Source organism: Mobula birostris, chromosome 8 (assembly GCF_030028105.1).
Source record: "Mobula birostris isolate sMobBir1 chromosome 8, sMobBir1.hap1, whole genome shotgun sequence".
In the NCBI taxonomy this organism is placed as follows: Eukaryota; Metazoa; Chordata; class Chondrichthyes; order Myliobatiformes; family Myliobatidae; genus Mobula; species Mobula birostris.
The window spans coordinates 376,530-399,660 of NC_092377.1; the positions used below are offsets into that span (position 1 = coordinate 376,530).

General features: G+C 45.4%; 1 protein-coding gene across 1 annotated transcript in view; it reads right to left on the minus strand.

Annotated features, from left to right (window-relative positions):
• The window catches only part of emilin1b (elastin microfibril interfacer 1b), an 83,294-nt gene extending 60,417 nt beyond the window's left edge, over nt 1-22,877 (minus strand). Inside the window, exons 1-2 of the mRNA XM_072264673.1 lie at nt 22,749-22,877; nt 22,375-22,581 (exon numbers count right to left, since the gene is read on the minus strand). Coding sequence (XP_072120774.1) covers nt 22,375-22,541 — 167 coding nt within the window. The 5' untranslated portion in view covers nt 22,542-22,581; nt 22,749-22,877. The remainder of the gene's footprint in view (nt 1-22,374; nt 22,582-22,748) is intronic.
• Between the last annotated feature and the right edge of the window lie 254 nt (nt 22,878-23,131).

Here is a 23,131-nt window from a genome sequence, read left to right on the forward strand (position 1 = left end):
AAACAGAAAAAAAAACATCAAGTGAGCGGACAGAGAATGGTGGAAAAGAAGTCTAGTGAGTAGCAGTTCTGTGGGCAGAAATGCTTTGTTAATGAGAGAGGTCGGAGGAAAATGGCCGGACTGCTTCAAGCTGACAAAGGCGACAGTAACTCAAATAACCACATGCTACAACCATGGTGTGCAGAAGAGTGTTTCTGAACGCTCAGCACTTTGAACCTTGAAGTGGATGGACTACAACATCAGCAGACCATGAACATACACTCAGTGGCTACTCTATTAAGTACAAGAGGTAGCAAGTAATGTGGCCTGAGTGTGTCTTGCACTTAATTAGCTTCACAGGGTTTCTAGTGGAGATGGCCATTGCAAAGTTGGAGAAGCAGGTATTTATTTTCAGATGCACTGGAGAATGGTGCCTTGTACCACAATCCCCACAATTCCTGGTGAAATCCGGATCTGCACCTGGATGGGAAATGTCGTCAACAAGACTCAACAAGGCACAATACCTGAGAACTGGCAGGCCCCAGTGCAGTTACTCCCTGCTGGGAGAAGTCCTTTGGACACCCAGTCACACCCTACTTCAGGTAAACCTTCTTGTGTTCATGTTTTCTACTTTATATGTTCTAATCCTGGTGAAACCCTTCTACCTCTTCTCCAAAGTCTCCACACCTTTCCTGTAATTGGGTGACCAGAACTGCACACCATTCAAATGTGGCTGAAAAAGGTTTTCTGTAGCTGTGACATGACTTGCTGATTTCACTACTCAGTGCTCCAACTGATGAATGCAAGTAGCCTGTCTGCCTTCTTCACTCCCTATCTACTTGCGTTACCACTTTCGGAGAGCTCTCAGACTTGTGACCCAAAATCCCTCTGTATGTCAGTGCTCCTAAGAATCCTGCCATTTCTAAAGTGGATTTAATGAGTTTTTTTTTGCAGAGAGGATGAGTGCTAAAGGAAGTAACAGTGTCAAACCCAATCACTACATTTAAGAGCACAAGTAGACAGGATGGTAAAGATCGCATACGGTACACTTGGTTGGGACATTGAGTATAAAGTTAGGAAGTCAAAGAGCAGCTATATAAGGTTTTGGTTTGCTCACAGCTCGAGTACCATCAGTTCTGGTCTCCATATTACAGGAAGGCAGCTGGGTCTCTACTTTCCCAGGAGTTTAAAAGGAGATTTAACATGTCACGTCATCAAAACTGACAAATTCCTACAGATGTACAGTGACTGATGCATTGTGGCCTGGTATGGGAACTCCTGTACAGGACAATATAAGAGTGGTGGGAACTCCTGTACAGGATGAGATGAGAGTTGTGGGAACTCCCGTACAGGACGAGATGAGAGTGGTGGGAACTCCCGTACGGGACGAGATTGGAGTGGTGGGAACTCCCATACGGGACGAGATGAGAGCGGTGGAAACTCCTGTACGGGACGAGATGAGAGCGGTGGGAACTCCCGTAGAGGACGATGTCAGAGCAGTGGGAACTCCTGTACGGGACGAGACGAGAGTGGTGGGAACTCCCGTATGGGATGAGATGAGAGTGCTGGGAACTCCCGTACAGGACGATGTGAGAGTGGTTGGAGCTCCTGTACAGGATGAGATGAGAGTGGTGGGAACTCCTGTACAGGACGAGATGAGAGTGGTGGGAACTCCTGTACAGGACGATATGAGAGGGATGGGAACTCCTGTACAGGATGATATGAGAGTGGTGGGAACTCCCGTACGGGACGAGATGAGAGTGGTGGGAACTCCTGTACGGGACGAGATGAGAGTGGTGGGAACTCCTGTACAGGACGATGTGAGAGTGGTTGGAACTGCTGTACAGGACGAGATGAGAGTGGTGGGATCTCCCGTACGGGACGAGATGAGAGTGGTGGGAACTCCTGTACGGGACGAGATGAGAGTGGTGGGAACTCCCGTACGAGATGATGTGAGAGTGGTGGGAACTCCTGTGCGGGACGATGTGAGAGTGGTGGGAACTCTTGTACAGGACAAGATGAGAGTGGTGGGCTCAGTTCAAGTTTCATTACCGCTACAGTTCTCAAGAAGGAGACATTCATCATCAGGGACCTCACCATCTATATCCTCTTCTCAATACTGCCATCTGGCAGGAGGTACACGAACCTGAAGACTCACCCCCCAAGGTTCAACAATAACTTCTGCCCCACTGCCGTGCGTGAGGTTTAAATCTACTTGTTTAAGAAAGTGAGAGGAAACTTCATCATAATGTAATCGGCCCAGAGAGACCTTGTGGAGAGAATGTCTGGTCATGGGGAAATTGAGACCAAGGATTACCCCCGTCACAGAATTATGAGGTAAAAAAGTATTCCCCCATGCTCTAATCCTGGAAACTGTCTTCATCAGGAGGTGGTGCAAGCAGACACTTTGAAAGGCAGATGTAGATGGAGCAAAGGTGTCACAGGATTTTGGAGATGGGATGCTGAGGTTCCAATTCAATCAACCATAACTCTTTCATTGAATGGTGGAACAGGCCTACTCCTGCTCCTAATCCAGAGGTTCATTGGAGAAATATAAAGAATATGTTTATAATGAACAGTCCTCAATATTTGGTGAAAAAGAGATGGAGGTTATATCAATATGAGCAAGGAAGGCAACTGAAATCCAAAGGACAGCTGTATCAACAAGGATCATTTTTCGTCAGTGCTGAAATGGACTGCTAAATACAAATGTTCCCGTCACACAAACCACAGCCTATTCAGGTAACTGACTTCTGACAGAGTTGGCAATTAGAAATAGTGTCTATTGATTACACCAGAATATAGTTAGGGGAAAGATTTCTGTTACGGTTATGGCATGTGCGAGATTGGAGACGATCCAGGAAAAGAAGGAGACTGTGATGGAATGACAGGAGGCAGTTGAGGGATCTTTTGAAAGTGTTGACACATTCAGGGCTGGGGGAAGTTCGAATGTTTCGGGAAGGACACAAACCGATGGAGTATTTGCCTAGTGAAAGCATTGAAGAACTGTACTTCCCTGAGCAGCAGGGAATTTCCCAGAAGACTGAGGGGAGATTGAGGAAGGTGGTGACTCTCCCTGACAAAGCTCCATTGCAGATGAGATGGAGCTCCTTAAGAAGAGGACAGTCTTGTGTGTGTTTGTCTTGATGAGGCTTGGTGAGTAGGATCAATGAGAATCCCAAAGCATTTTACACTGATATTGAGAAAACTAGGTCACTCAGGGATAAAGGAGGGAATTTGTATTTGGAGTCAGGGCAAGTGGCTGAAGTACCATATGAGTACTTGGTACTGGTATTTACCGAGGAGAAGGATTTGGACAATAGTGAAAGGAACGTGGGGCATGTTGATGTACAGGGACATCTGAGATGCAGTTACAGATTTGGGGAGAGATGGGGCAGATGGAGTTTAATCTGGGCAAGTGTGAGGTGTTGCCCTTTGGGAGGTCAATGAAAGGAGAAAGTATACAGTTAATGATAGACCTCTTAACAGCACTGAGGTACAGAAGGGTCTTGGGGTTCAGGACCATGCATCACTGAAAGTAGATAAGATTGTAAAGCATGCTGGAGTACAAGAGTTGGAGGTTATACTGTAGTTGTATAAAACTTTAATCAGACCACACTTGTGGAGTATTGTGTGCAGTTGTGGCCACCCCTTTCTAGGAAGGATGTAAAGACTGTGGGGAGGGTAGCCTGGATTAGAGGCTACGAGAGGTCAAGCAAACATGGGTTGTTCTCCCGAGGCTGAGGGCAGAGCTGACAAGAGTTTTTTTTAATGTTATGAGAAGCGTAACCGGGGAAAGCATTCAGAATCTTTCCCCGAGGATAGACATGCCAAGCATCAGAGGACATGCTTATAAGGTCAGAGAGGGAAGTTTAAAGGTTCAAAGGTACAGTTTAATGTCAGAGAACTATATACAACAAACATCTTTTTCTTCGTAACCATCCACAAAAACAGAGGAGTGCCCCCAAAGAATGAACAACAGTTAAATGTTAGAACCCTGAAGTTCCCCCCCAGCTCCCCCCTCCCACGTATAAGCGGCAGCGACCAACAATTCCCCTTCCCCCACCAGCGAAAAAAAACATCAGCACCACCACAGAGAACTCAAGCGTGAGGAAAGCAATAGCTAAGACACAGACTTACCTAAAGGTGCAGGTATGTTATGCAGAGAACTTGAACTTTCTACAGGGGCACATTTGACAGCATCCTGACTGGCTGCACCACTGCCTGGTGTGGAAACTGTACCTCCCTTAATCGCAGGACTCTGCAGAGAGTGGTGCGGACAGTGCAGTGCATCTGTAGTTGTGAACTTCCCATGATTCAGGACATTTACAAGGACAGATGTGTAATAAGGGCCTGTAGGATCATTGCGGACCCAAGCCATCCCAACCACAATCTATCCCAGCTGCTACCATCTGGGAGTCAGTAGTGCAGCATAAAAGCCAGGACCAACAGGCTCCGGGACAGCTTCTTCCACAGGGCCATCAGACTGATTAATTTACGCTGACATGAGTGTACTCTGTATTACATTGACTGTTCTAATTATTATAAGTTACTATGAATGCACATTGCACATTTAGATGGAGACATAACGAAAAGATTTTTACTCCTCATGTGTGTGAAGGATGTAAGAAATCAAGTTAACTCAATTTAGAGAATGGTAGGTGGTTGGAATCGGTAGCCAGGAAACAGGAAATCTAGTGGAGTTTAAGAGGATTTTAGATTGGCACATGGATAGGAAGAGCACGGAGGGATGTGGATGAGACACAAGAAGAGGATATTTAGTACAAATTGACAAGATCAGTACAAGATTCTGGACTGAAATGGCTGTCCAAAGTTGTATTGTATGTACAATGATACTGTATATGGAATAACAGGAGTACGTACAATGATACTGCATATGGAAAAACAGGAATATGTACAATAAGATCATAAGACAAAGGAGCAGAAGTCGGCCATTCGGCCCATCGAGTCTTCTCCGCCATTTTATACAATGATACTGTATATGGAAAAACAGGAGTATGTACAATGATACTGTATGTACAACAATACTGTATATGGAATAACAGGAGTATGTACAATGATACTGTATGTACATGATATGGTCCACCACGAAGCTACATATTCAGGTTTATATCTTTGTGTGTAATAAGATCATTCCAAGAACTTGTTTGCCTCTGAACACCACCATTATAACCAATGAACCAGAATGCTTTTACTACTGTGGGTACAATTATCACAAATTTCCAAATCGTGGGATACGATCACACATTACCACACCGTGGGGTATGATTATCTCTCATTACCACACCGTGGAGTACGATCACACATTACCACACCGTGGGGTATGATTATCTCTCATTACCACACCGTGGAGTACGATCACACATTACCACACCGTGGGGTATGATTATCTCTCATTAACACACCATGGGCTACAATTATCACACATTACCAAACTCTGGTGTACAATTATCATACAATATCACACCCTGGAGTACGATTATCACATATTACAACACCGTGGGGTACGATTATCACACATTACAACACCGTGGGGTACGATCATACATTACCCCACAGTGGGGTACAATTATCACACATTACCACTCCGTGGGGTAAAATTATCAGTCATTACCACACCGTGGGGTACAATTATCACTCATTACCAAACTCTGGTGTACAATTATCACACAAAATCATACCCCAGAGTACGATTATCACACATTACCCCACCGTGGGGTTTGATCACTCATTACCACACCGTGGGGTACGATTATCACACATTACCACACCGTGGGGTACGATTATCTCTTATTACCACACCGTGGGGTACGATTATCCCTCATTACCACACTTTGGGGTACGATTATCACTCATTACCACACCATGGAGTACGATTATCTCTCATTACCACACCGTGGGGTACGATTATCACTCATTACCACACCGTGGGGTACGATTATCACACATTACCACACTGTGGGGTACGATTATCACACATTACCACACCGTGGGGTACGATTATCTCTCATTACCACACCGTGGAGTACGATTATCACACATTACCAAACTCTGGTGTAAAATTATCATACAATATCACACCCTGGAGTACGATTATCACATATTACCACACCGTGGGGTACGATTATCACACATTACAACACTGTGGGATACAATCACACATTACCACACCGTGGGGTACGATCATACATTACCCCACAGTGGGGTACAATTATCACACATTACCACTCCGTGGGGTAAAATTATCAGTCATTACCACACCGTGGGGTACAATTATCACTCATTACCAAACTCTGGTGTACAATTATCACACAAAATCATACCCCAGAGTACGATTATCATACATTACCCCACCGTGGGGTTTGATCACACATTACCACACTGTGGGGTACGATTATCACACATTACCACACCGTGGGGTACGATTATCACTCATTACCACACCGTGGGGTACGATTATCACACATTACCACACCGTGGGGTACGATTATCTCTCATTACCCCATCGTGGTGTACGATCACATATTACCTCACTGTGCTGCATTATGGTAATCTATTGGGTCACAGTTACGTTATTTACAGCCTGCACTTCTAAATCTCTCCAGAGGGTGACGTGCTTATCTTTTCAAGCACCTCAGAGTTCTGGAGCACACAGAAAAGTGCGTAAAAAGTTCCATTCCATTGCATATATTTTAATGATTCAAATTTAACTTTGGATTACTAACAAAATGGCATTTTATTATTTCAGATTCCCGTGCTGGTGTAAACTCAGTGCTGATAGTGAGCCTTTGCTGTCAACTGTTCCCTAAAGCCGGCTACATGGGTCGTGGGAATACGTTGGGCAATGTGGCCTTTATCAGCTGTGACTCCGCTGATAGGAATTGCAGAGTTGGGATACAATAGTTGCTGGTTCGATGGGGCTGGGGCAGAGTTGGGACATTGCGGTGGTTTGGTTGATGGGTATGGGGCAAAGTTGGGACATAGTGGTTCCTGGGTCGAATGGTGGTGGTGCCGGGGCAGAGTTAGGATACAATGGTTGCTAGGTCGATGGGTGGTGGGGCCGTAGAAGAGTTGGGATATAATGGTTGCTGGGTCGGTGGGTGGGAACACCCCAAGGCATTCTACAAGTATGTGAACAGCAAGAGGATAAGACGTGAGAGACTAGGACCAATCAAGTGTGACAGTGGAAAAGTGTGTTGGGAACTGGAGGACATACTGGAGGTACTTACTAAATACTTTGCTTCAGTATTCACTATGGAAAAGGATCTTGCTGATTGTAGGGATGACTTGCAGTGGACTGAAAAGCTTGAGCATATAGACATTAAGAAAGAGGATGTGCTGGAACTTTTGGAAAGCATCAAGTTGGATAAGTCTCTGGGACTGGATGAGATGTACCCCAGGCTACTGTGGGAGGTGAGGGAGGAGATTAATGAGCCTCTGGCAATGATCTTTACATCATCAATGGGGGTGGGAGAGGTTCCGGAGGATTGGAGGGTTGCAGATTTTGTTCCCTCATTCAAGAAAGGTTGTAGAGATAGCCCAGGAAATTATAGACCAGTGAGTCTTACTTCAGTGGTTGGTATGTTGATGGCGAAGATCCTGAGAGGCAGGATTTATGAACATTTGGAGAGGCATAATATGATTAGGAATAGTCAGCATGGCTTTGTCAAAGGCAGGTCAGGCCTGACAACCCTGATTGAATATTTTGTGATGAGACTAAACACATTGACCTGGATGAGGAAACGGAGGGATGGGTTAGTAAATTTGCTGATGACACAAAGGTTCAACACATTGGTTTTCTTGGCCCAACACATTGGCCCAACACATTGGTTTTCTTCAGGCTGATGGTCAAGCTGAAGTCCTGGCAGGCTCTTGAGAAGCTGTCCATGAGGCGTTGCAGTTGCTCTTCAGAGTGTGTTGCCGCATCGTCTGCAAACAACATGTCCCTGATGAGTACTTCACGAACCTTGGTTTTTGCCCTCAGCCGGGACAGACTGAACAGCCTCTCATCCGATCTGGTGTGGAGGTAGACACCATCAGTTGATGTTCCAAGGGCGTGCTTCAGCATGACTGCGAAGAAGATGCCGAACAGGGTGGGGGCAAGGACACAGCCCTGCTTCACACCACTGCGGATGTTGAAGGCCTCCGAAGAAGAGCCGTTGAACTGAACTGTGTGGAATGACTGAACTATCCCAAGGAGCCTCGGGGGACAACCAATCCTGGCGAGGATTTTGAACAGGCCGTCTCTGCTCACAAGGTCGAAGGCCTTCGTAAGGTCAATGAAAGCGATGTAGAGTGGTTGTCTTTGCTCTCTGCATTTCTCTTGTAGCTGTCGAAGGGAGAAGATCATGTTGCTTGTGGAGCGTTCTGACCTGAAACCGCACTGAGACTCAGGATATGCCCTTTCGGCTATTTTCTGCAGTCTAATTTACATCAGATACACATTGCACCTCACTCTCAGAGACTGAGACAATTACCATCAGATTCACACTACACATCACCCTCACCGTGTGAAACAATTTCAATCAGATACAAGCTACACATCACCCCCAATGTGTAAAATATTTACAATCAGATCCACATAATGCATCACCCTGTTCGTGTGAGACAATTACCATCAGATACACACTACATAATGTCCTCACAAGGTGAGACAATTACAGTCAGATTCACACTACACATCACCCTCTCCCTGTGAAATAATTACCATCAGATCCACACAACAGACCACCCTCTCCATGTGACACATTTAACATCAGATCCACACTACACATCATCCTCTCGGTGTGAGACAATTACTATCAGATCCACACTACACATCAACCACTCCATGTAAAACAGTTACCATCAGATCCACCCGACACATCGCCCTGTCCATGAGAAACAATTACCATCAGATCCACACTACACATCACCCTCCCCGTGTGAGACAATTACCATCAGATCCACCCGACACATCGCCCTGTCCATGAGAAACAATTACCATCAGATCCACACTACATATCATCCCAGGGAATTATAGACCGGTTAGCCTGATGTCGGTGATGGGAAAGATGCTGGAGTCAATTATAAAAGATGAAATTACGACACATCTGGATAGTAGTAACAGGATTGGTCCGAGTCAGCATGGATTTACGAAAGGGAAATCATGCTTGACTAATCTTCTGGGATTTTTTGAGGATGTAACTATGAAAATGGACAAAGGAGAGCCAGTGGATGTAGTGTACCTGGACTTTCAGAAAGCCTTTGATAAAGTCCCACATAGGAGATTAGTGGGCAAAATTAGGGCACATGGTATTGGGGGCAGAGTACTGACATGGATTGAAAATTGGCTGGCTGACAGAAAACAAAGAGTGGTGATTAATGGGTCCCTTTCGGAATGGCAGGTGGTGACCAGTGGGGTACTGCAGGGTTCAGTGCTGGGACCGCAGCTGTTTACAATATACATTAATGATTTAGATGAGTGAATTAAAAGTAACATTAGCAAGTTTGCTGATGACACAAAGCTGGGTGGCAGTGTGAAATGTGAGGAGGATGTTATGAGAATGCAGGGTGACTTGGACAGGCTGGGTGAGTGGGCAGATGCATGGCAGATGCAGTTTAATGTGGATAAATGTGAGCTTATCCACTTTGGTGGTAAGAACAGGAAGGCAGATTATTATCTAAATTGAGTCAAGTTAGGAAAAGGGGAAGTACAACGAGATCTAGGTGTTCTTGTACATCAGTCACTGAAAGCAAGCATGCAAGTACAGCAGGCAGTGAAGAAAGCTAATGGCATGCTGGCCTTCATAAGAAGGGGAATTGAGTATAAGAGCAAAGAGGTCCTTCTGCAGCTGTACAGGGCCCTGGTGAGACCACACCTGGAGTGCTGTGTGCAGGTTTGGTCTCCAAATTTGAGGAAGGACATTCTTGCTATTGAGGGAGTGCAGCATAGGTTCACAAGGTTAATTCCCGGGATAGCGGGACTGTCATATTTCGAAAGATTGGAGCAACTGGGCTTGTATACTCTGGAATTTAGAAGGCTGAGAGGGGATCTTATTGAAACATATAAGATTATTAAGAGATTGGACACGCTGGAGGCAGGAAGCATGTTCCTGCTGATGGGTGAGTCCAGAACCAGAGGCCACAGTTTAAGAATAAGGGGTAGGCCATTTAGAACGGAGTTGAGAAAAAACCTTTTCACCCAGAGAGTGGTGGATATATGGAATGCTCTGCCCCAGAAGGCTGTGGAGGCCAAGTCTCTGGATGCTTTCAAGAAAGAGATGGATAGAGCTCTTAAAGATAGCGGAATGAAAGGTTATGGGGATAAGGCAGGAACTGGATACTGATTGTGGATGATCAGCCAGGATCACAGTGAATGGCGGTGCTGGCTCGAAGGGCAGAATGGCCTACTTCCTGCACCTATTGTCTATTGTCTCTCTGTGTGAGACAATTGCCATCAGATCCACATGACATATTACCCTCTCTGTGTGAGATAATTACCATCAGTTCCAGACTACAGATTACTATAAAAGGGTGAGAGAGTTACGATCAGATCCACACTACACATCACCCTCTCTGTGTAAAACAATTACCATGAGATCCACACGACACATCGCCCTGTCCGTGTGAGACAATAACTATCAGATCCACACCACATATCACCCTCACAGAGTGAAACAATTACCATCAGATCCATACTACACACACCCCCTCCGTGTAAGACAATGACCATCTGATCCACACTACACATCACCCTCTCCGTGTGAGACCATTACAATCAGATCCGCACTGCACATCACCCTCTCAAAGGAAGACAACTACCAACAGATCCACACTACATATCACCCTCTCCGTGTGAAAGAATTCCCACCGGACCCACACTACACATCATCCTCTCCATGTGAGACAATTACCATCAAATCCACACTACATATCACCATTTCCGTATGATACAATTACCATCAGATCCAGACGACAGATAACCCTCAGCTTGTGAGATAACTTACATCAGATACACACTACAAATCACCCTCTCCATGTGAGACAATTACCATCAAATCCACACTACATATCACCATTTCCATATGATACAATTACCATCAGAACCACACGACAGATAACCCTCAGCTTGTGAGATAATTTACGTCAGATACACACTGCACCTCACTCTCAGAGACTGAGACAATTACCATCAGATCCACACTATAGAACATAGAACATAGAATAGTACAGCACAGTACAGGCCCTTCGGCACACGTTGTTCTGCCGACCCTCAAACCCTGCCTCCCGTATAAGCCCCCACCTTAAATTCCTCCATATACCTGTCTAGTAGTCTCTTAAACTTCACTAGTGTATCTGCCTCCACCACTGACTCAGGCAGTGCATTCCTGCACCAACCACTCTCTGAGTAAAAAACCTTCCTCTAAAATCTCCCTTGAACTTCCCACCCCTTACCTTAAAGCCATGTCCTCTTGTATTGAGCAGTGGTGTCCTGGTGAAGAGGCACTGGCTATGCGCTCTATCTATTCCTCTTATTATCTTGTATACCTCTATCATGTCTCCTCTCATCCTCCTTCTCTCCAAAGAATAAAGCCTTAGCTCCCTTAATCTCTGATCATAATGCATACTTTCTAAACCAGGCAGCATCCTGGTAAATCTCCTCTGTACCCTTTCCAATGCTTCCACATCCTTCCTATAGTGAGGTGACCAGAACTGGACACAATACTCCAGGTGTGGCCGAACCAGAGTTTTACAGAGCTGCATCATTACATCGCGACTCTTAAACTCTATCCCTCAATTTATGAAAGCTAACACCCCATAAGCTTTCTTAACTACCCAATCTACCTATGAGGCAACTTTCAGGGATCTGTAGACATGTAACCCCAGATCCCTCTGCTCCTCCACACTACCAAGTATGCTGCCATTTACTTTGTACTCTGCCTTGAAGTTTGTCCTTCCAAAGTGTACACCCTCACTCTTCTCCGGGTTGAACTCCATCTGCCACTTCTCAGCCCACTCCTGCATACCAGCAATGTCTCTCTGCAATCTTTGACAATCCTCTACACTATCTACAACAGCACCAACCTTTGTGTCGTCTGCAAACTTGCCAACCCACCCTTCTACCCCCACATCCAGGTCGTTAATAAAAATCACGAAAAGTAGAGGTCCCAGAACCAATCCTTGTGGGACACCACTAGTCACAATCCTCCAATCTGAATGTGCTCCCTCCACCACCACCCTCTGCCTTCTGCAGGCAAGCCAATTCTGAATCCACCTGGCCAAACTTCCCTGGATCCCATGCCTTCTGACTTTCTGAATAAGCCTACCATGTGGAACTTTGTCAAATGGTTTACTAAAATCCATATAGATCACATCCACTGCACTACCCTCATCTATATGCCTGGTCACCTCCTCAAAGAACTCTATTAGGCTTGTTAGACACGATCTGCCCTTCACAAAGCCAGGCTGACTGTCCCTGATCAGACCATGATTTTCTAAATGCCTATAGATCCTATCTGTAAGAATCTTTTCCAACAGCTTTCCCACCACAGACGCAAGGCTCACTGGTCTATAATTACCCGGACTATCCCTACTACCTTTATTGAACAAGGGGACAACACTCGCCTCCCTCCAATCCTCCGGTACCATTCCTGTAGACAATGAGGACATAAAGATCCTAGCCAGAGGCTCAGCAATCTCTTCTCTTGCCTCGTGGAGCAGCCTGGGGAATATTCTGTCAGGCCCTGGGGACTTATCTGTCCTAATGTATTTTAATAACTCCAACACCTACTCTCCCTCAATATCAACATGCTCCAGAACATCAACCTCATTCATATTGTCCTCACCGTCATCAAGTTCCCTCTTTTTGGTGAATACCGAAGAGAAATATTCATTGAGGACCTCGCTCACTTCCACAGCCTCCAGGCACATCTTCCCACCTTTATCTCTAATTGGTCTTACCTTCACTCCTGTCATCCTTTTGTTCTTCACATAATTGAAGAATTCCTTGGGGTTTTCCTTTACCCTACTCGCCAAGGTCTTCTCATGCCCCCTTCTTGCTCTTCTCAGCCCCTTCTTAAGCTCCTTTCTTGCTACCCGAAATTCCTCAATAAACCCATCTGATCCTTGCTTCCTAAACCTCATGTATGCTGCTGCTTTCTTCCACCTGACTAGATTTTCCACCTCACTTATCACCCATGGTTCCTTCACTCTACCATTCTTTATCTTCCTCACCGGGACAAATTTATCCCTAACATCCCGTAAGAGATCTCTAAACATTGACCACATGTCCATAGTACATTTCCCTGCAAAAACATCATCCCAATTCACAGCCGCAGGTTCTAGCCTTACAGCCTCATAATTTGCCCTTCCCCAATTAAAAATTTTCCTGTCCACTCTGATTCTATCCTTTTCCATGATAATGCTAAAGGCCGGGGATCAGTGGTCACTATCCCCCAGATGCTCACCCACTGAGAGATCTGTGACCTGACCCGGTTCGTTACCTAATACTAGATCTACTATGGCATTTCCCCTAGTCGGCCTGTCAACATACTGTGACAGGAATCCGTCCTGTAAACACTTAACAAACTCTGCCCCATCTGAACCCTTGGAACTAATCAGGTGCCAATCAATATTCGGGAAGTTAAAGTCACCCATGATAACAACCCTGTTATTTTTGCACCTTTCCAAAATCTGCCTCCCAATCTGCTCCTCAGTATCATTACATATCACCCTCTTGGTGTGAGAAAATTACCTTCAGATCTGCACGTCACATCACCCTCCCCGTGTCAGAAAATTACCATCAGATCCACACAACACCTCCCCCTCTCCGTGTGAGACAATTACCATCAGTGCCACACTACACATCACCTTCAGGGAGTGGGACAATTACCATCAGATCCAAACGACACATCACCCTCTCGGTGTGAGAGAATTACCCTCAGAACCACACTATACATCACCCTCTCTGTGTGAAACAATTACCATCAGATCCATACTACACATCACCCTCACAGAGTAAAACAATTTTTTTTAGATTATGAGGACACTCAGTCCTCATTTATTGTCATTTAGAAATGCATACATTAAAAAATGATACAATATCCCTCCAGAATGATATTACAAGAAACACGGGACAAACCAAGACGAAAGCTTACAAAACCACATAGTTATAACATATAGTTACAACAGTGCAAAGCAATACCGTAATTTGATAAAGATCACACCATGGGCACGGTAAAAAAAGAGTCTCAAAGTCCCGATAGCCTCATCATCTTAGGCAGACGGCAGAAGGGAGAAACTCTCCCTGCCATGAACCTCCAAGCGCCGCAAACTTGCCGATGCAGCACCTTTGGAAACACCCGACCGCAGCGGACTCTGAGTCTGTCTGAAAACTTCGAGCCTCCGACCAGCTCTCCAACACTGAGCACCGAACACCAGCCTTGCCCAGCACTTCGACCTTGCCCCGGCCACCAAGCAACAAGCAAAGCTGAGGGCTCGGGGTCTTCCCCTCCAGAGATTCTGGACCACACAGTAGCAGCAGCAGCGAAGCAGACATTTCAGAAGTTTCACCAGATGCTCCTCCGTGCTCTCACGTCTGTCTCCATCAAATCAGGATTGTGCACGGCACCCTACTTGACAAATAACAAAAATCACCACCGAAGTGGCCGCTGTGAGATGCATCGTGCCGCCATCTTTTCCTCCCTCCTCACTACCATCAGATCCACACTACACATCACCATCTCCATGTGAAACAATTACCTTCAGATCAACACCACACATCACCCTCTTTATTAATCTTTTTATTGATTTAAAAGGAGCATAGATACATCAAGAGGAGAATTATCTCAAATATATATATATCAGTACCAATACAAACCGAGACTAAGATGGACATTGTCAAAATCATTGATATTGTTAAACTAGTATAAAAGCAGCAGACGGGATCTTCCGGTTGCCACCTACTTCAACTCTGCTTCACATTCCCATTCAGATATGTCCATACATGGCCTCCTCTACTTCCATGATGAGACCAAACTCAGGAAGGAGGTGGAACACACCTCATATACCGTCTAGGTAGTCTCCAGCCCCTTGGTATGAACATAGAATTCTCCAACTTTCAGTAATTCCCTCCCCCTCCCTTCCTCTATTCCTGTGTCACTCTGCCCCTCCCCCAGCTGCCTACCACCTCCCTCATGGTTCCGCCTCCTTCTACTACCCATTGTATTTTCCCCTAATCTTTCTTCACCTTTCCTGCCTATCACCTCCCTGCTTCCCCTCCCCCACCCCTTTATCTTTCCCCTGGAACCTACCAGCCTTCTCCTTCCCACCCTCCCCCACCTTCTTTATAGGGCCTCTGCCTCTTCCCCCTACAGTCCTGACGAAGGGTTCCAGCCTGAGTCGTTGACTGATCGTTTCCACGGATGCTGCCTGACCTGCTGAGTTCCTCCAGCGTGTTGTGAGTGTTGCTTTGACCCCAGCATCTGCAGATTATTTTGTGTAAAGGATGTATCAAATGTCTGACTTCTTATTTTCTCTACACTTAAACAGGACATGATGGAGGAGAGCCAATAAAACACAGTCGGTGGGTTAGCATCTTTCCACTTCAAGAAATGGCTCTCCTGGCCAATAAAGTCGAAAAGGCTATCATATGTTGAGCGGAAACAGGAATGTTTCCTGCTTCCGATGGGATAATCCCCAAAATTGCCGTAAGCAAATTAGGTTGTAGATCCAGACCAAGACTTTTGATAGTGTTGTAAAAACATCTCTCCAAAAGTTATCTAGTTTTATAGAGACCAATACATATGAGTTAAAGTGGCCAGCTCAGTATTACATCTGTCACAAATAGGATTGATATTGGAGAAAATACGTGCTGGTTTATCCTTTGACATACGGGCCCGATGCACTACCTTGAACTGTATCAAGGAATGACAGGCACAATAGATGAGTTGTTAACCAAATGAAAAATATTACTCCATTGATTATCTGAAAATGACCCTTGAACTTCCAATTCCCAAGCACGTTTAATTTTATCATTAGATATCATTCGTGAGTTCAATAACCGTTTATAGCTATCAACCCTTTTTGAAATGGTTTAAACTGAAAGAGGACATCTGTCATATTAGGTGGATAAGCAGAAGGGTAATTTGACAACAAACCACGTAAAAAATTCCTAATTTGTAAATATCTAAAAAAGTGTACATCAGATAAATCATATTTATCCACTAACTGAGAAAAAGACATTAAACAGTCCCTTGAAAACAAATTTACTCTAGAGACTGCCGAGAATTTCCCCAGCACATAGCCCTCTATTTTTCTAAGCTCCATGTACCTACCTGAGAGGCTCTTAAAAGACCCTATTGTATTTGCTTCCACCACCACTGCCAGCCATGCATTCCACACACCCACCACCCTCTGTGTGAAAAACTTACCCCGAAATCCCCTCATTAAACTAGATTTGCAGGGGGTGGGAACCGAAGTGAAGAGGCAGAGGATGGGGAGGTTGGAGCACAAGTAGAGACAGCTTGTAGGAGTCTGTGAGGGAAGATAGACAGATGCTAGAGCAAAGATGCACTCAGCCTGATGGTTTGAGATGTGTCTGTTTTAATGCAAGGAGTATCATAAACAAGGTGGATGAACTTAGAGCATGGATCAATACATGGAACTATGATGTTGTGGCCATTACAGAGACTTGTCTCAGGGGCAGGAATGGCTGCTGAGTGTTCCGGGCTTCAAAAGGAACAGAGAAGGAGGCAAATGAGGTGGGGCATGGCATTGCTAATTAGGGATAGTGTCACAGCTGCAGAAATGGTAGTTATGGAGGGATGGTCGACGGAGTCAGTGTGGGTACAAGTCAAAAAACAGGAGAGGGGCAATAACTCTACTGGGTGTTTTTTGTAGATCCCCCAGTAACAGGGATATCAAGGAGCAGATAGGGAGGCAGATTCTGGAATGGTGCAATAATAATAGGGTTGTTGTGATGGGAGATTTTAACTTTCCTAATATTGATTAGCATCTCCTTATTTAGATGGGGTGGAAGTTGCTAGGTGTGTTCAGGAAGGTTTCCTGACACAATATGTAAATAAGCCAACTAGAGGAGAGGCTGTACTTGATTTGGTATTGGGAAACGAACCTGGTCAGGTGTCAGATCGCTCGGTGGGAGAACATTCAGGTGTCAGATCACTCGGTGGGAGAACATTTTGGAGGTAGCGACCACAACTCTATCTTCTTCACCATAGCGCTGGAGAGGCATAGGACCAGACAATTTGGGAAAACATTTAATTGGGTTAGAGAGAAATATGAAGCTATTGGGCAGGAACTTGGGAACAGATGCTCTCAGGGAAATGCATGGCAGAAATGTGGCAAATGTTCAGGGAACATTTGCATGGAGTTCTGCATAGGTATGTTCCATTGAGATGGGAAAAGGATGGTAGAGTTAAAGAACCATGGTGTACAAAGGATGTAGAAAATCTAGTTAAGAAGAAAAGAAAAGTTTACAAAAGATTCAAGAAACTAGGTACTGTTAGAGATCTAGAAAATTACAAAGTTCCTAGGAAGGAGCTTAACAATGGAATTAGGAGAGCCTGAAGGGGCCATGAGAAGCCCTTGGTGAGCAGGATTAAGGAAAACCCCAGACGTTCTACAAGTATGTGAAGAACAAGAGGATAAGCCATATGAGAATAGGACCAATCAGGTGTGATAGGTGAAACATGTGCATGGAGTTGGAGGAAGTAGCTGAGGTACTTAATGAATACTTTGCTTCAGAATTCACCAGAGAAAAGGACCTTGGCAATTGTAGGGATGACTCACAGCAGACTGAAATGCTTGAGATACAGACGTTAAGAAAGAGGATGTGCTGGAGCTTTTGAAAAGCATTAAGTTAGATAAGTCACTGGGACCGGATGAGATCTACCCCAGGCTACTGTGGGAAGTGAGGGAGGAGATTGCTGAGCCTCTTGCGATGATCTTTGCATCTTCAATAGGGGTGGGAGAAGTACCAGAGGATTGGAAGGTTGCAAATGTTGTTCCCTTGTTCAAGATACGGAGTAGAGATAACCCAGGATAGACCAGTGAGTTTGACTTCAGTGTTGGGAAAGTTGTTGGGGAAGATGGAGAGGCATAATCTGATTAGGAATAGTCAGCATGGCTATCTAATGGTTCATCCAATTACAGACTTTGTTATAAACAACATCATGCATTGCAGTATGTTGTCCAGTTACACTACTCATTACAACAACACCATGGTAATGCAAATGTTCATCCAATTACAGTCCTCATTATCAACAATACCATGGTATCGCAGTGGCTCGTCCAATTACAGTCTTTGTTATAAACAACACCATGGTATTGCAACAGTTTGTCCGAAACAACAGAGAAGGTGGCGGTGCGACGCAGCTCGCAGCAGCCACTCCGGTGGTGATGTCTGTTATCTGTCAAGTAGGGTCCGTGCACAATCCTGATTTGCTGGAGACAGATGTGAGAGCACAGAGGAACATCTGGTGAAACTTCTGAAATGCCTGCTTCGCTTGCTGCTACTGTGTGGTCCAAAATCTCTAGAGGGGAAGGCCCCGAATCCTCAGCTTTGCTTGTTGTTCAGTGGCTGGGGTGGTGTCGAAGTGCTTGGCAGAGGATGGTGCTCGGTGCTGAAGGACTTGTCGGAGGCTCGAAGTTTTCGGACGGACTCAGAGTCCGCTGCGGTCGGGTGCTTCCAATGGTGCTGCATCGGCAAGTTTGCGGCGCTTGGAGGTTCATGGCAGGGAGAGTTTCTCCCTTCTGCTGTCTGCATGAGATGATGGGGCTATTGGGACTTAGAGACTTTTTTTACCGTCCCTATGGTCTGCTCTTTATCAAATTACGGTATTGCTTTGCACTGTTGTAACTATATGTTATAATTATGTGGTTTTGTCAGTTTTAGTCTTGGTTTGTCCTGTGTTTCTTGTGATATAATTCTGGAGGAACATTGTATGATTTTTTAATTCATGCATTTCTAAATGACAATAAATGAGGACTGAGTGTCCTCATAATCTATTCTAATCTAATCTAATTACAGTCCTTATTTTCAATGATATTATGGTATCACAACGGTTCATCCAATTACTCTGCTCATTATCAACAACACCATGGTATCACAATGGTTAATCCAATGACAGTTCTTGGTATGAACAACACCATGGTATCACAATGGTTCATCCAAATACAGTCCTCATTACAAGCAACAACATGGTAATGCAACGGTTCATCCAATTACAGTTCTCATTATCAACAACACCATGGTATCGCAACTGTTACTTCAATTACAGTCCTCATTATCAACGGCAGCATGGTATCACAGCAGTTTGTTCAATTACAGTCCTTGGTATGAACAACACTATGGCACTGCAGCAGTTTGTACAATTACAATCCTTGTTATGAACAACACCATGGTATCACAGCGTTTCACCCAATTACGGTGCTCATTATCAACAACATCATGATATTGCAGCAGCTTGAGCGATGCTATTACAGCTTGGGGCATCAGAGTTCAAAGTACAATTCTGTCACTATCTCTGAATAGTTTTTCTGCTCGTCTCATGATTGCGTGCATTTCCGCTATTCTCTCACTGTCTGAAGATGAACCAGTTAGTAGGTTAATTGGTCATTGTGAATTGTCTGTGATTAGGTTAGAGTTAACTTGATGGTTTTCTGGACCATGCAGCTCATTGGGACGATGTATCTCCAAATAAAATAAATACATACAAACAATTTTCATATCATCTTGAAACTTACTAGTCATGGCTCGTCCATTTAGATTGTTCCTAACATCCTTAAAATTCTGACTGTTTACCCTATCTGCACCTCTATTGATCTCATCTGGAGTCAGAAAGGTATGGGATTGTACAGCACAAAACAGGCCCCTCACTTCAACTTCTATCAGGTCACCTCTCGGCCTCCTTCGCCCCAGAGAAAACAAGCCCAGCCTATCTTTCCCAGGGCTGAAATGGCCAACACAAGAGGGCACAGTTTTAAGGTGCTTGGAGGTAGGAACAGAGGAGATGTTGGGGTAAATATTTTACGCACAGAGTGGTGAGCGCGTGGAATGGGCTGCCGGCAACAGTGTTGGAGACGGATACAATAGGGTCTTTTAAGAGACTCCTGGATATGCAGCTTACTAAAATGAAGGGCTATGGGTAACCCCAGGTAATTTCTAAAGTAAGTACATGTTTGGCACGGCATTATGGGCCGAAGGACCTGTATTGTGCTGTAGGTTTTCTATGTTTCTATGAACCATTTACAACTACCCTTTGCCTTCTGTGGGCAAGCCAATTCTGAATCCACAAAAGAAGGTCTCCTTGGATCCCATGCCATTTTACTTTCTGTATCGGCCTTAAATGTATTAGGAATTTGCTGTGGTCTATGTTGGTTAGGGAACAACAAGTAACAAAAAAACCAACAATTATAAACAACAAAGTTAGAGGTTAAAGTGTGGATATGGAATAAAATGTGGATAAATACAGAAATACCAGCATATCATTACAGTGTAAACAACATTATCAGAAGTGTTTACAGTGAAATGCCATGACGGGGCTGGGGGAGTGGTGAACTAAAATGGTTGCTCAGATTAACTGCCTGTGGGGAAGAATGTTTTAAAATGACATAACTTCCACTTTTTGGGATTACAGTCCATTTGCCAACACTCTGCCAAACTCTTCCACCTCCCGCCGAGCTCACTACTCACAACACCATCAGCTTTCCTATCGTCTGAAAATGTATCAAACCTGCTAAATTCACACTTTAATACCACTGACAATTTGTGATTTTCATTAACTTTGATGCCAGTGGGATTTCAGACCCTCGCCTCACTCTCCAAATTATCCCACATACACTCTATAGTTCCGGCAAATTATGCATAAAAAGGTCGGCACAATATTCGTGGGCCGAGTGGCCTGTTCTATGTTGACCTGATAGAAGTGTACAAGGCATTGATCGTGTGGATAGTCAGAGGCTTTTTCCCAGGGCTGAAATGGCTGCCACAAGAGGACACAGGTTTAAGGTGCTGGGGAGTAGGTACAGAAGAGATGTCAGGGGTAAGTTTTTTTTACACAGAAAGTGGTGAGTGCATGGAATGGGCTGCCGGCAATGGTGGTGGAGGAGGCAGATACAATAGGGTCTTTTAGGAGACTTTTGGATAGGTGCATGGAGCTTAGAAAAACAGAGAGTTATGGGGAAGTCTAGTAATTTCTAAAGTAGGGACATGTTTGGCACAACTTTGTGGGCCGGAGGGCCTGTATTGTGCTGTAGGTTTTCTATGTTTCTATGTTCACTACTCTGCTTGTATGGTGACCTGGATGGTCACACGTGACCTCAGCTCAAACCCTCCTTACATGGGAGGTACATCCTACCTCCTTCTGCAAAGGGGAGGTGACCTATTGAAACCTATAGAATATTGAAAGGCCTGGGCAGAGTGGATGCGGAGAGGGTGTTTCCAATAGTGTGGAGTCTAGGACCAGACGGCACAGCCTCAGAGTAAAGGGAGGTCCATTTAGAAGACACAAGGAGGAATTTATTTAGCCTGAGAGTGGTGAATCTTTGGAATTCATTGTCGCAAACGGTTGTGGAGGCCAAGTCATTGGGTATATTTAAACCAGAGGCTGATAGGTTCTTGATTGATCAGGAAATCAAAGGTTGCGGGGAGAAGGCCTGAGAAAGGGATAATAAATGAGCCAGGATGGGATGGCGGAGCGGTCTAATTCTGCTCCGTCGTTCTGGTCTTGTCGACTGCCGTACCGAAGTACACAGAATCCTAGCCAAACCCCCCGGTGTTATATCCTAATGCCTGCACTCAGAAAGGAAGTTGTCCCGGCCAAATATAGGGGTACTTCGTTCTTGTTCTGTCATCAGGTGAGACACCTTGACCTGTGTCGTACACTTCTCTAACCTTCCTTTTATTTGGGAAGTGAGCCGCTCCGCAAACGTGACTCACAGCCTTCTCGGTTAAATTCAGTTTGTCCCAGCCTCACCTTCCCGCAGGCTCGACCGCCGCTTTTCTCAATCAGGGAGAAAGTTCGGAGAGTTAAGACCGGATTTTCCTATAATAACTATACGGCGGAACATCCACTAAATCTGTGAGGGCAAATGTCTCGGAACTCGGGGGGAGGATCAGCGGAGAGGGACAGGGAAGAATGGACCGTTTTCAAAGGGGATTATTCACACTAAAGACTGGGTGAAAATTACCTCCAATTCAGCGGCCCCCTTTCCCCAGTACCGCCTTACTTCTCTCTCATCTCTCCGAACTCTCCTCCATCCCTTCCACTCCCACTCCCACCTTCCCTCCGTCATTCTCTCCCACCTGCCTGCCTCCCTCCCTGATGATAATCAGCCGATCCCGATCCCGTCCGGTCCGGTCCCCGGCCTTACCTGTATCGACTGGTAGCCCGCGGTCCCGCTCCTGGCTGACTCTCCTGCCCGTCCAGCCGCCCGGTTCCTCCGGTGTACAAGGGGTACCTCTGGGAGTAACTCACCCCGCGGGTGAAGAGCGATAACGAGACAAGACAAAGAGCGGCACACAAGTTCAGCCCTCGCATCTTGTCCCCGAATGTCTCCAGGAATTTGCCTCACGACGTCCTAGTAAGATTCACAAGATGTTAAACTCGCATCTGGACGGGACGCAACTTTCTCTAGCATCCGCACCGAGTGTCGAACCGGGTGGGTCAAAACCCGCCCAGAACGGAGGGGATCGGAGACCTCCCGGGACAGAGCGGAATGGGACCCCCCTTGCCACAAATCCTTACCTCGGTATCTGTCCAAATTTCATCCAGTTCGATGTTGCGATTCTCGTCGCTTGCCCCAATCCTCTCCGTCTCCTTCTCCTTCCTGCCCCCGCTCTGTTTTTCTGGTTTCCTCACATCTGTTCCTTGTTAAACTCAGCTCCGGAATGTAAGAAAAATATCTGCTGCCAAATGCGGTTTCTTCCAGGAACTCTCCCCCCGCCCTTCCCGAAACTCAGAGCGGAGCTCGGCGCTCAACTCAACATTAAGAAGCTCTGGCCCGGTTACCTGTCACCACAGACTCGACCGACACACCCAGACCTGCAAACACACACACCCCCGACCCATACACATACACCTCCAAACCCACACACATACACCTCTACACACACACACCCAACCCACAC